This window comes from Triticum urartu, chromosome 5A (assembly GCF_056163025.1).
Source record: "Triticum urartu cultivar PI428250 chromosome 5A, HENAU_Tu73, whole genome shotgun sequence".
NCBI classification, from domain to species: Eukaryota; Viridiplantae; Streptophyta; class Magnoliopsida; order Poales; family Poaceae; genus Triticum; species Triticum urartu.
This window is the reverse complement of record NC_141877.1, coordinates 662297056-662309828: the sequence shown is the minus strand read 5'-3', so window position 1 is coordinate 662309828 and position 12773 is coordinate 662297056. Positions and strand designations below refer to the sequence as shown.

At 41.5% G+C, this 12773-nt stretch overlaps 1 protein-coding gene across 1 annotated transcript; it reads left to right on the top strand.

The window, feature by feature from the left end:
• Positions 1-1207: 1207 nt before the first annotated feature.
• Positions 1208-4164, top strand: LOC125511540 (F-box protein PP2-A13). Its single transcript, XM_048676939.2, has 3 exons — positions 1208-1820; positions 2717-2835; positions 3420-4164. Exons 1-3 carry the CDS (start codon positions 1491-1493, stop codon positions 3889-3891), a joined length of 921 nt encoding a protein of 306 aa, XP_048532896.1. The 5' UTR covers positions 1208-1490; the 3' UTR covers positions 3892-4164.
• The last annotated feature ends 8609 nt before the right edge of the window (positions 4165-12773 follow it).

Here is a 12773-nt window from a genome sequence, read left to right as displayed (position 1 = left end):
CTTCAATGGCGTCATCGCTTGGCAGTGAAGATGGTTGTGTGTGGAGACAAGGATCAAAGGGTGGGGAAAATGGTAAGGTTTTGGTGCCTTGGTGTGCATACGACGGTTAGGGAGTAGTGGGTTACACCGTTAAAAACATGATATTTTCCACGAGTGGATGTGAAGTAGTAGCAGAGGGATTTTCTATCTTGAAATTTTAGACTATATCCGAATTAAATTTAGTTTTTTAGTCAAACATGGTCATAAGTTGGTAAACTTTCTTCAAGAAAAAATACATTCGAAATATGTTTCTGAAACGGTTAACATTGAGTCTAAACTATTCTACTCTTAATCCAGCAGAGCCAGTGAAAAAATAGTGCACCATGACAAAATAGCTGGCCCTTGAAATATGCTATTAGCATGCTATTTCACGCTACATCGTGCTATTAGCGAGACATTGTACACGGATTTTTTTGCAAGGTCCACATAGATTTATTTAGCGAGACATTGCTCAGAATGCTATAGCGTGCTACTCTCTCCGTTTCTAAATATAAGTCTTTTTAGAGATTTTAATAAAGAACTACATATAGAATAAAATGAATGAATCTATACTCTAAAATATGTCTATAACACCCGTATGTAATTCATAGTAGAATCTTTAAAATGACCTACATTTAAGAACAGAGGGAGTATTAGGCCCTGTTTGGTTCGGCTGTGGATTTCTAAAAGCAGCTGTAAAAAATCTGTTGTGGAAAAACAGCTGTGGAAAATCTAATGTGAAAAAGATGTAGGTCATTTGGCAAACCAGCTGATACAACTTTTTCAGATTTTGGCCCACAGTGGAATCAAATTTTGGAAAGCACGTCCTGAGCTGCTTCCGCTTTTGATTCAGATTTTGATAGCGGATTTCTAGAGTCGGATTCTGCTGGGTTCGCCCTTTTGTTCAGATTCTGCTGCGCGGCAGCGGAATCCGTTAATAAAAGCTGAACCAATCAGAGCCTTAGGCTATAGGGCGGTATTTTTTTCACTGAGCAGAGCACTAGTGGTGTGTCGCAATCCGAAACCGTATATGACGTTTGGTTCCCAAAACCCGTCGGCAGTTTCAACTTTTGAAAGGGGGTTTAGTGACAGAAGAAGTGAGAAAGTCGCCCGCGAGGATAATAAATTGGTCCGTTCCGGCCACCCCGCGCTTCCCCTTTCCCGCATTCTTCGCCTCCGGCCTCTGCTCGCGCTCCCGTCCGCGCTCCCGTTTTCGCCACGCACGAGCACCACGAGCGCGCTCGAGCCTCGAACAAATTCCAGCGCCCTCGCTCGGACCAACCCGATTCTCCGCATCTGATTCGTTCTCCCTCCTGCAAGGCCGTCCACAAGTTCCGGCCTGCTTCTTCTTGCTTCTTGGCGCGCTAGCTAGCTATTTGGTAGTACGAGATCGAGCACCGGAGCTACCTGCCGCACGCACTGGAACCACCGAACGCGGCATTCCTCGCGTCACGGAGCCAGGCATAGGCAGCATGGGCGCGGGCGCGTCGGACCTCGCGGCGCCGGCGGAGGCGGCGATGTCCGTGCTGGGCGACATGCCGGAGCTGTGCGCGGCGGAGGTGCTGCTCCGGCTGGGCGCGCCCGACATATGCCGGCTCGCGCGGCTCAACCGCGCGTTCCGCAGCGCCGCGGCCGCCGACTTCGTGTGGGAGGCCAAGCTGCCCGAGAACTACGGGTACCTCATGGGGTTCGTTGACGGTGACTCTGAGGAGGGAGGGGCAGGAGGGAAGAAGAGCGCCGTGGGGAAGAAGGAGGTCTACGCGAGGCTCGCCAAGGCCGTGCGGTTTGACGACGGCAAAAGGGTGAGATTTTTCTTCCTTCATAATCCTGTGTGTGCGTGTGTGTGGATTAATTTCATTTCGATTTTCAGTGTTCTTCTAGAGGAGGATTTGGAGCACCCGGGTGCTCCGCGCGCTTATATGAACAATTCATTCAAAAAAATACCGTGAAATTTGAAAAAAGACTGTTTGGGTAGATTTTTGTTCGGACAGTATTTCCTTCGCCATGGATACATTTTTTAGAATTTTTCCACGAAATTTCACACGGGAGTAGATTGGTAACCCAAGTTTGATATCCCCAAATTTCAGATTTTTTATTTTTTGGTATTTTTTATGATTATTTTTCGTATAGGGGTGTGGAGCACCCAGGAGCTCCTGTGTATTTTTCCTGTTCTTCCAGCAGTTTTGTGAGACTCAAATGGAATTTTCAGAGACCTTTGGGAATCTAAACTCTAGATATTTTTCGTCAAAAGAAAAAAACTGTAGATATTTCAATTGCCTCTTTAAAAATCGTACATGTGTTCTGAATTTCTTCATACTTTCCCCTATGTTTTGACTATTAGTATGTTTAGTTATCTGAACTGATGTCAAAATCTGAAAGAAAATTGTACTGTCTGTAACAAATTTGATCCAAATATGAACTTACAGTTGCTTTAGTAATTTTGGGTTAAAGTTCCATACAAGAATCTGAGAAAGTAATTAAGAAACTATGAGCTGTAAGGAAACCATGATAGGCTTCTTTCAAAAGTTCCCATGCTTTGGCTATGTCAACATAAACTAGTGCAAAATATGCCGTGCACGAAAAAACTTAATCTCTTCTTGGAGAATGATTCTATAGTCGATTTCTCAAACTCGTGTATCTCGGCTTCTTTTTTATTATTCTTGTTTTGACGAAGAACACTCCTGTGGTTGCCTTGCAGGAATTCTGGCTGGAGAAGAGCACCGGCATGGTTTGCATGGCATTGTCCTCGAAAGCGTTAGTGATAACGGGGATCGATGACAGGAGATATTGGGTCCACATGCCAAACACAGAGTCTAGGTAATATTTTGAATTCAGATCTTGCTTCCAATCATATATATGCTTAGTACTACTAATGTTTTTCATCTTTTGCTTTGTCTATACTACTAGTAGTTATTTTGAGTGTCGCACACCCTGTTTAATTTGTACTAGTTGAACGAAAATATCTACCATTAGCTTTATGTAAAAGAAATATCTACCGTTACCATTGATGATGCCAAAAAAAAGTGAAACAAAGTGTAGCTTTCATCCCTTTTTGACAAATTTGTATTGCTCAAAATGCCGCGGTTGCCAGCTCGCATACCGATGATGTGATCATGGACGCTGGCAAAAAAATGACAGGAGATAGTTGGTTGAGTACAGATTTTTCGACGGAGGTAGAAATTTTCAATTATATATTTTTGGATTACTGAAATTTCAAATATCGTGTCAACCCTTACGTCCCTTTCGTTTGAAATCTTCATCAGATCATGCAATCAACAAATCTTTCAATACGACCAACAAATCCTTATATGTGTATATAATTCTATTTCTCTTGATGATGATTGTTGAAAATAATAGGAGTTATCCTGAAGGAAATCTGAACCTTTCTTCTCTCCCTGCAGGTTCCAGTCCGTGGCGTACCTGCAGCAAATCTGGTGGTTCGAGGTGGTCGGGGAGATCGACTTCCGCTTACCGGCGGGGACCTACAGCCTCTACTTCAGGCTCCACCTCGGGAAGCCCTCTTCCTCCAGGCACGCCGGCCGCCGCGGCTGTGGCGGCTCCGAGAAGGCCGGCAACGGCATCCACGGCTGGGACAGGAAGCCGGTGCGGTTCCAGCTGTCGACGTCGGACGGCCAGAACGCCGTGTCGCAGCGCTACCTGGACGACGAGCCGGGGAGCTGGGCGCTGTACCACGCCGGCGACTTCGTGGTGGCCCCGGACACGGAGGAGCACGGTCAGGGACGGCCGGTGAGGGTCAAGTTCTCCATGGCGCAGATCGACTGCACCCACACCAAGGGCGGCCTCTGCGTCGACTCCGTGCTCGTGTACCCCAGGGGCTTTCGGACAGAGAGAGTGGTTGATGCTCAGAGGTGACTGATGAGATTAGTTTGTGCGCTTGATCGTGTTCGTTTTGTACTGTAAATAATAGCTAGAGAAATGAGTGAAGCAGTAGGTCGTGACTCGTGAGCGTCAGTGCTTGCTTCAGATTACCGACTGGTTTGATGTGTTTCCATATTGAAGGTGAAGCTCTACATTCCTACAAATCAGGGTTGTTCAAATTTCGTGAACATTTATTTTAAATATCATGAGCATTTTTCAAAGTGCACAAACATATTTTATAATATGTGAAACAATTTAAATGCCACACATATTTGTTGAAATTACCTAAATGTTAGTTATTTTTCAAATAAAAATGTGACACAAATAAAAAGGAAAAAAGTCCAGCCAACTTGTGCCAATGAGCCGGCCCTATATATAAGGTAACGGGAGTTTTATTTCATTTCAGTTTTGTACAAGGGTGTGTTCATTTTTTGATCTACTTCATTTTGTACTTTAAACAGAGAGAGACCAGAGAAATACACGATCGTAGTTTTTTTGTGAAACGGTTTTCGTACACTTTTCTATATTTTAGTTTTTTGTTCTTTTCCTTTTTTTATGTTTTACTTATTTAGCTTTTATATTTTTGGGTATAATTTACCATTTTTCCTTTTTCGTTAATTTCAAATATTCTCCCTTTACTCTTTTATTTTCCCAGTTTTATCTGTAACTAACCAATATGTATAAACCTTTTTTGAAAAATTCAACTTTCTTTTCAGAAAACACGTGAACATTTTTTATCTTTCATGAACCCATTTTAAATTTCATGATTTACTTTGCAAATACGTGAACATTTATGGTAAATACATGAATACTTAATTGTACAAAGTTTTATAAAAGTGTATGAACATTTAAAAAAAGTGTGAACACCTTTTCAAATTCGATGAACGCTTATTTTACATGAACATTTTTCCAAAATGCACGAACATATCTTTTAAATATGTAAAGCAATATCAATGTGATGGACATTTTTAAAAGACATTGTGAAGTTACCTAAAAAATTATTTGTTTTTAAAATTAATTTGAAATTAAAAATAACAATTTTTTTGAGACACAAAAAATAACACAAATAAAAGGGGAGAAATCCTGCCAACCTGTGTTAATGGGCCGGTCCCGTAATAATGTAGCTTGATCGAGTTCATTTTGTACCGTGAAACAGAGAGGGCCCGAGAGAAATACATGTAGATCATAGGGTTGTCGAAAGAAATGTACTAGATCATAGGTTAACAGTTTTTTTCTTCGAAAAGGGACACTTTATTACTTAAAAACTTTAAGTATTATACCTGGTCTCTGCATAACTAAAATGCAAACAACCAACAAAACCCTCACGACAAGCCAAAATAAAAGAAGAAGCGAAATACAAAGAAACATGTATATCTGCATAACGCCTAAACTGTCGGTGGCCTAATCCTAAGATCATGCTGCCACCCATGTTGAGTAAAAGTATCTCTCGTCATAGCGTCCAATCATGTACATGTTGGAAAACGTTGCATGTAAAACAAAAATTTGTATACGCACACGCAAGATCTATCCATGGAGATGCATAGCAACAAGATGGGAGAGTGCGTCTACGTACCCTCGTTGACCGTAAGCGGAAGCGTTTAGTAACGCGGTTGATGTAGTCAAACTTCTTCACGATCCAACCGATCGAGTACCGAAAGTATGGCACGTCCGCGTTCAGCTCGGTAACGTCCTCGCCTTCTTGATCCAGCAAGACGGCAAAGTAGTGGATGAGTTCCAGCAGCACGGCGGCGTGATGACGGTGGTGATGATACTATCTCCGCAGGGCTTCGCCTAAGCACTACGAAAATATAACCGAGGGACGAAACTGTGGAGAGGGCGCCGCACACGGCTAAGAGATTGTCGTGGTTATGTGTGGCACCCCCTCCCACATATATATACACGGGATCAAAATAATATTCTGATCACAACCTGACCTGGCACGCTAGTAGTACGTTGAATTTCCCTATGAACTAGGTTGAACTTCCACCAACATTGCCCAAATGGGGCTTGCGATATACCGTTGGAAAGCTATGGACACCAATATCATGACTCAACTTAAATTCTTGGCAAAATATAAGCGGTTTATGAGCAGTTTTGAAAATCGTTTTTTCTTCACACAAAAAACGTGAATCGTATTTTCGATCGCATTTCTATACCGTTTATCGGAATGAGGCATATAATATGGCATTGGAAAGCTGCTGCAAAATCACTCCTTACACATGTTGAAAGTTTTCTCTAATTTCCTATGGTTAAAGAGTAATTTGAAAAAACGTAAAATTTCGTAAACCGAACAGCTGAGTTCATTTTTTCGATGTCATTTCTAAACGGCTAATCCAATGGAGGCATATGATACGGCGTTGGAAAGATTATGAAAATGCGCTACTTTTTCATCTTGAAAGTTTTTTCCTAATTTTGAATGGTTTAAGAGTAATTTAGAAAATGGTCGAAGTCCTACCGAGTTCGTATTTTTGAGCCAATTTTTAACCGTGCGTCCGAATGCAGCAAATGATATGGTGTTGGAAAGCTTGAACAAATGCGAAACTTTTTTGTATGTATTGTTTCTCCCAATTCTTTACGGTTTTAAGTCAGTTTCGAAAATGGCGAAAAACGTATTTTCACCGTAATTTCTACAAACTTTATCGGAATGGGGCAAATAATATACCGCTGAAAAGCTACGGAAAATGCGAAACTTTTTCATGTTGATGGTTTTCTTTGATTCCTAGCCGTTTTCAAGTAATTTCGAAAACGGCGAGATCATGCGTTCTGCCTTTATCGCGAAACAGATTCTTCAAAAATGCACCGCGTGAAGAACCTGAACTTCTCGGCGCGTGTACCTGAACTTCACTCTGTTTTTCACGTGATTTTTTTGCTCGAAGATCTCCATCCACTGCTCGTAGCTCTCCATCCACTCACCGAAATTGAGCAAGTGATATATCGATGGAAAGCTGTTGTAAACACGCAACTTTTCCGTGTTGATCATTTTTCATACTCGCGACGATTTTAAAAGTTTTTCATTTAATATTCATTTAGTGTAGTAGGTGAACTTCCTGTTGTTTTCACGTTGAACTTCTGTGACGTATTTTTCATTTGTAATTTTCTCATCTATTCGTCAAGTGTTACACAAATGGTATTTCTTTTGTATAAACCTCTCTCACAATATTTTTTTAACTTTCTTCGACGGAGGATTTGAACTTATATCAACAAAACTTTTAGTCTTTGCTTTTTTTTAATTCTTTTTAATAGAAAATGCACACCGTGTAGTACGTGAATTTCTCGCAGTTATCAAGCCGAACTTCTGTCGGTTATGTGAAAATATCTGAGTTTTTTATGAATATTAATCTGAATTTCTTAATCTTTTTATGAAATTTTGAAGCATTCTATTATTAAAAGTTGAACTTCTTGTTATTTAATTTTTGAACTTCTTGTTTCCATTCTTTAATAATGAGGAAAATATGAGTTTTCTATAATCATCGAACTTCTCAATCTTTTTAATATGGACTTCCTGGTTTTATTTCTTAATCTTTTTATGAAATTTTGAAGCTCTCTATTATTAAAAGTTGAACTTCTTTGTTATTTTATTTTTGAACCTCTTGTTTCCATTTTGTAATAACGAGGAAAACCTTGCCTTTTATTCATTTTTTCTCAATTTAAACACACACCATGTAGTAGATGAACTTTTTCCATTTTTATAATTTGAATTTTTTATTTTCTTTTTTGAAATCAAATTGCTATCAAATAATAACTAAACTTCTTTGTGGATTGAGAGAATTATTTTAAAACACAAAAAACAATTTTTTGTGTGTTTTCGAACATGGAAATACGCTATGAACCTCTCTCTCAAGAATTTTTGAACTTCCGACGAAAGAGCACTTGAACTTCTAGCAACAAAAAATTAGACTTCGCCTTTTTACTCTTTGTTCTCGTATGAAACACACACCATGTAGTACGTGAACTTCTGGCTGTTATCACTTTGAACTTCTGTCTATTTCACTTTAGTAACGGAAAAAATCTGAGTTTTTTACAGAGACCGAACCGCTCTAATTTTTTTTATTTGAACTTCTTTTATGTTTTCTAGAAATGTGAAAATTGGAGTTTTGTTACAAACCTCAAACTTCTTCGTTATTTTGAATATAACTTATTAGTATTGTTCTTTAGTAACCGAAAAAACCGAGTTTATAAATAAATATCAAACTGCTCTGCTTTTAAAAATTGAACTTCTTGGTTTTATTATTTAGTAACAAGAAAAAACTGAGTATTTAATATGCATTGAACTACTCCGTTTTTTAAAATTGAACTTCGTGGTTTTAACCTTTAGTATCGAAAAAAATCTAAGATTTTTATAAACATCAAACAACTTCATTCTTTTTAATTAGGACTTCTTGGTGTTATTCATTAGTATAGGGAAAAGTCCTAGTTATGTAATAAACATCGAACAGCTCACTTATTTAAATTTGAACTTCCAGATCTTAAAAAATACAGGGCACATCCATGTTTACAAACCTTTGAAACTACTTGGTTTTTTCATTTGACTTTCTTGGTTTTGGAATAAAAATTTTGAACTTCTATGTTATTTAAATGTGAACTTCACCAATATTTTACTAAAATGTAGAAACACCATTTTTTTATTAACTTTTCGAACTGTTCCATATTTTATTTTTGAACTTCTTGGTTTATTCTACGGTACCAGGGAAAGTTACAGGTGTGTATTAAACATTGAACCAACCTATCTTTTTAAATTTGAACGTCAAGGTGTGTTTTAGAAATGGTTGAACTTACAAAACAAAATTATGTTTTTTTCCACCTTTTCTATGAACTTACTATGCTATATCTTGTGAAGTTTTGTTTTTTGTCTCACGACATTTTTAGGCATTTTTTTGCTGTCGGTGAAATGGCCTTGGCGGTTCTGTTTTTTTCAATGATGATTTTCTTCAGTATGTGGTACACGTGAACTTATCAATTTCGGAAACATGAACTTCTCATGCTATTGAAATTCAAGAAAATTACACACAACAATACACAACACTTCATGTGCTACATGCATTTACACAAATATTAATGCACACATCTGAAACAGCATAAAGTTCACACAGAGAGTTCAAAAAATAGAGTGAATTTTTTTCAAGAAATGTTGGACATTTTGGTAGGTGAACCTGTACAGTTTTTCAATTGGTTTGCACGTTGAACCGCGTCATCTTTGGAAACAAAAAATCTATAAGTAAGTTGTCTTAGTTTTTCTATAGGCATCAGAATAGATACTTGAACTTCGAATCACAAGATTACATAGGAACATATATATTGTGTGCACATACAGAGACAAAAGGTATGTGTATTACTTTTTTCTCGCTTAATAAAATACTATTCTCTTGTGGGAATAAACACAAACACTTGTTGTGCACACGAGCTGGTTACAATATCTGAAACTTTTTCTTCAGTTCGTGTGCACACACGCAAGACACATGCACCACAACATAACAATGCTCTAGCACAGGACGCACCCAACATAACAATGCTCCACGCTCCTCATCCTCTGTGCGACAACACCCATCAGCTGCTTGTCTCCCCGCAGTGGTTTGCACCAGCAACAGATCTCACTGTCGAGCAACAAAAAAACCAAATATGAACCTAAGTCAGGAAGGTCAAAGTGGCCTCCACGAGAAGTTCAACATGGCAACGGGCGAAGCAGCTGGGGGTCGGGAGGAGGCTGGTGGTTGCCCATGGCGGCGCACCAGAGGCAGGGAGCTTCGTGGGGGGTGGCAGTGGTGCTCATCCCTGGAAACGGCGCACGGTTCTCCCTCAACGGGATCCAGTAGGAAACGACAACCTCGACCGCCGGGATCTGGCAGGAGGAACGGTGACAGCTAGCGGAGAGGCAGGGGAGGCCTCTTTCCAGAGGAAGTAGGGGGTGGCGGTGCGCCGGAGAGACAGGGGCGGCTGCTCGCCGGACGGGGCGGGGGCCGGCGGCGCGCCGGTGGAGGTTGGGGTGGGGGTGAGGCGGCGACGACAGCGTGTTGGAGGGGATGGGGCGGTGACGCGCTGGATGGGGCGGAGGAGCGGCCGAAGGGGGCGGGGCCGGCGGCGCGCCGGAGGAGGCCGGGGGGGGGGGGCGGGGGCGGCAACGTGTCGGAGGGAAGGGGGCGGCGGCGCACCAGATGGGGCGGAGGAGGCGGTAGCGAGATCGGGAAGGTCTGCGAGGTGTGGGGTTGGTTCGTCTGATGTTTTTTTTCGGAACACCTAATCGGGCCCTATATAGGGCGGATTGTGATCCAAATAACTATTCTAATCCTGGAATTAGAATAGTGCTACTATATATATAGTATATATATAATCGGGCCCTATATATATATATAGGGGTGGGGGGAGGGAGGAGCGGCTAGGAGGCGCCCCAAGTGGGGCCGAATCCCACTTGGGGTCCTGCCCCTAGCCGCGCCCCCTTGCCTTTCTAGGCGCGCGGGGAAAGGCAGGGGAGGGTGCCCCCCCTTTCCTCTCTCCCATGTGGAGGGGAAGGCAGGAGGGGCTAGCCCTCCCCTATTCCTTCCTCAGGGCCGGCGGCCAGCGAGAGGGGTGCGCCAGCCCCTCTGTGGGCTGGTGTGTCTCTCCCCTTGGCCCATTAGGCCCATAGACCTCCCGGGGGTTCCCGGAACCCCCTCTAGTGACCCGATGACTATCCGGTGCACTCCGAAACTCTTTCGGTGTCCGAATATCATCGTCCTATATATCAATATTTACCTCCGGACCATTCTGGAGCTCCTCGTCAAGTCCGTGATCTCATCTGGGACTCCAAACACATTCGGTCACCAAATCATATAACTCATATAACAATATATCATCAACGAACGTTGAGCGTTCGGACCCTACGGGTTCGAGAACTATGTAGACATGACCGAGACACCTCTCCGGTCAATAACCAATGACGGAACTTGGATGCCCATATTGGCTCCTATATATTCTATGAAGATCTTTATCGGCCGAACCTTATGACAACATATGTAACTCCCTTTGTCTATCCGTATGTTACTTGTCCGAGATTTGATCGTCGATATCTTCATACCTAGTTCGAACTCATTACCGTCAAGTCTCTTTACTTTTTCCGTAATACATCATCTTGCAACTAAGTCATTAGTCATTTTGCTTGCATGGCTTCTTATGTTGTGTATTACCGAGAGGGCCCAAAGATACCTCTCCAATACACGGAGTGACAAATCCTAATCTCGATCTATGCCAACTCAACAAACACCTTCGAAGATACCTGTAGAGCATATTTATGATCACCCAATTACGTTGTGATGTTTGATAGCACACAACATATTCCTCCGGTATCCGGGAGTTGCATAATCTCATAGTCGAAGGAATATGTATTTGACATTAAGAAAGCAATAGCAATAAACTAAACGATCATATGCTAAGCTAACAGATGGGTCTTGTCCATCACATCATTCTCCTAATGATGTGATCCCGTTATCAAGTGAAAACACACGCCTATGGTTGGGAAACCTTAACCATCTTTGATCAACGAGCTAGTCGAGTAGAGACTTACTAGGGACACGGTATTTATTTATGTATTCACACATGTATTTAAGTTTCTGATCAATATAATTCTAACATGAATAATAAACCTTTATCTTGAACAAGGAAATATAAAATAACAACTTTATTATTGCTTCTAGGGCATATTTCCTTCAGTACACACCTCCATAAACAGGTTTGATACGTCTCCAACGTATCTATAATTTTTGATTGCTCCATGCTATATTATCTACTGTTTTGGACTATATTGGGCTTTATTTTCCACTTTTATATTATTTTTGGGACTAACCTATTAACCGGAGGCCCAGCCCAGAATTGCTGTTTTTTTGCCTATTTCAGTGTTTCGGATAAACATAATATCAAACGGAGTCCAAACGGAATAAAATCTTCGGAAACGTGATTTTCTCACCGAACGTGATCCAGGAGACTTGGACCCTACTGCAAGGGACCAAAGAGGTGGTCACGAGGGTGGGCCCCTCGGTGCTCCACCGACGTACTCCTTCCTCCTATATATACACACGTACCCCCAAACGATCAGAACAGGAGCCAAAAACCTAATTCCACCACCGCAACTTTCTGTATCCACGAGATCCCATCTTGGGGCCTGTTCCGGAGCTCCGCCGGAAGAGGGCCGTCATCACGGAGGGCTTCTACATCATCCTAGCCCCTCCGATGAAGTGTGAGTAGTTTACCTCAGACCTTCGGGTCCATAGTTAGTAGTTAGATGGCTTCTTCTCTCTCTTTGAATCTCAATACAAAGTTCTCCCCCTCTCTTGTGGAGATCTATTCGATGTAATCTCCTTTTTGCGGTGTGTTTGTTGAGACCGATGAATTGTGGGTTTATGATTAAGTCTATCCATGAATAATATTTGAATCTTCTCCGAATTCTTTTATGCATGATTGGTTATCTTTGCAAGTCTGCTCGAATTATCCGTTTGGTTTGGCCAACTAGATTGGTAGTTCTTGCCATGGGAGAAGTGCTTAGCTTTGGGTTCGATCTTGCGGTGTCCTTACCCAGTGACAGAAGGGGCAGCAAGGCACGTATTGTATTGTTGCCATCGAGGATAACAAGATGGGGTTGATTTCATATTGCATGAATTTATCTCTCTACATCATGTCATCTTGCTTAAGGCGTTACTCTGTTTTTAACTTAATACTCTAGATGCATGCTGGATAGCGGTCGATGAGTGGAGTAATAGTAGTAGATGCAGAATCGTTTCGATCTACTTGTCACGGACGTGATGCCTATATACATGATCATGCCTAGATATTCTCATAATTATGCTCAATTCTATCAATTGCTCAACAGTAAATTTGTTCACCCATTGTAGAATACTTATGCTCTTGAGAGA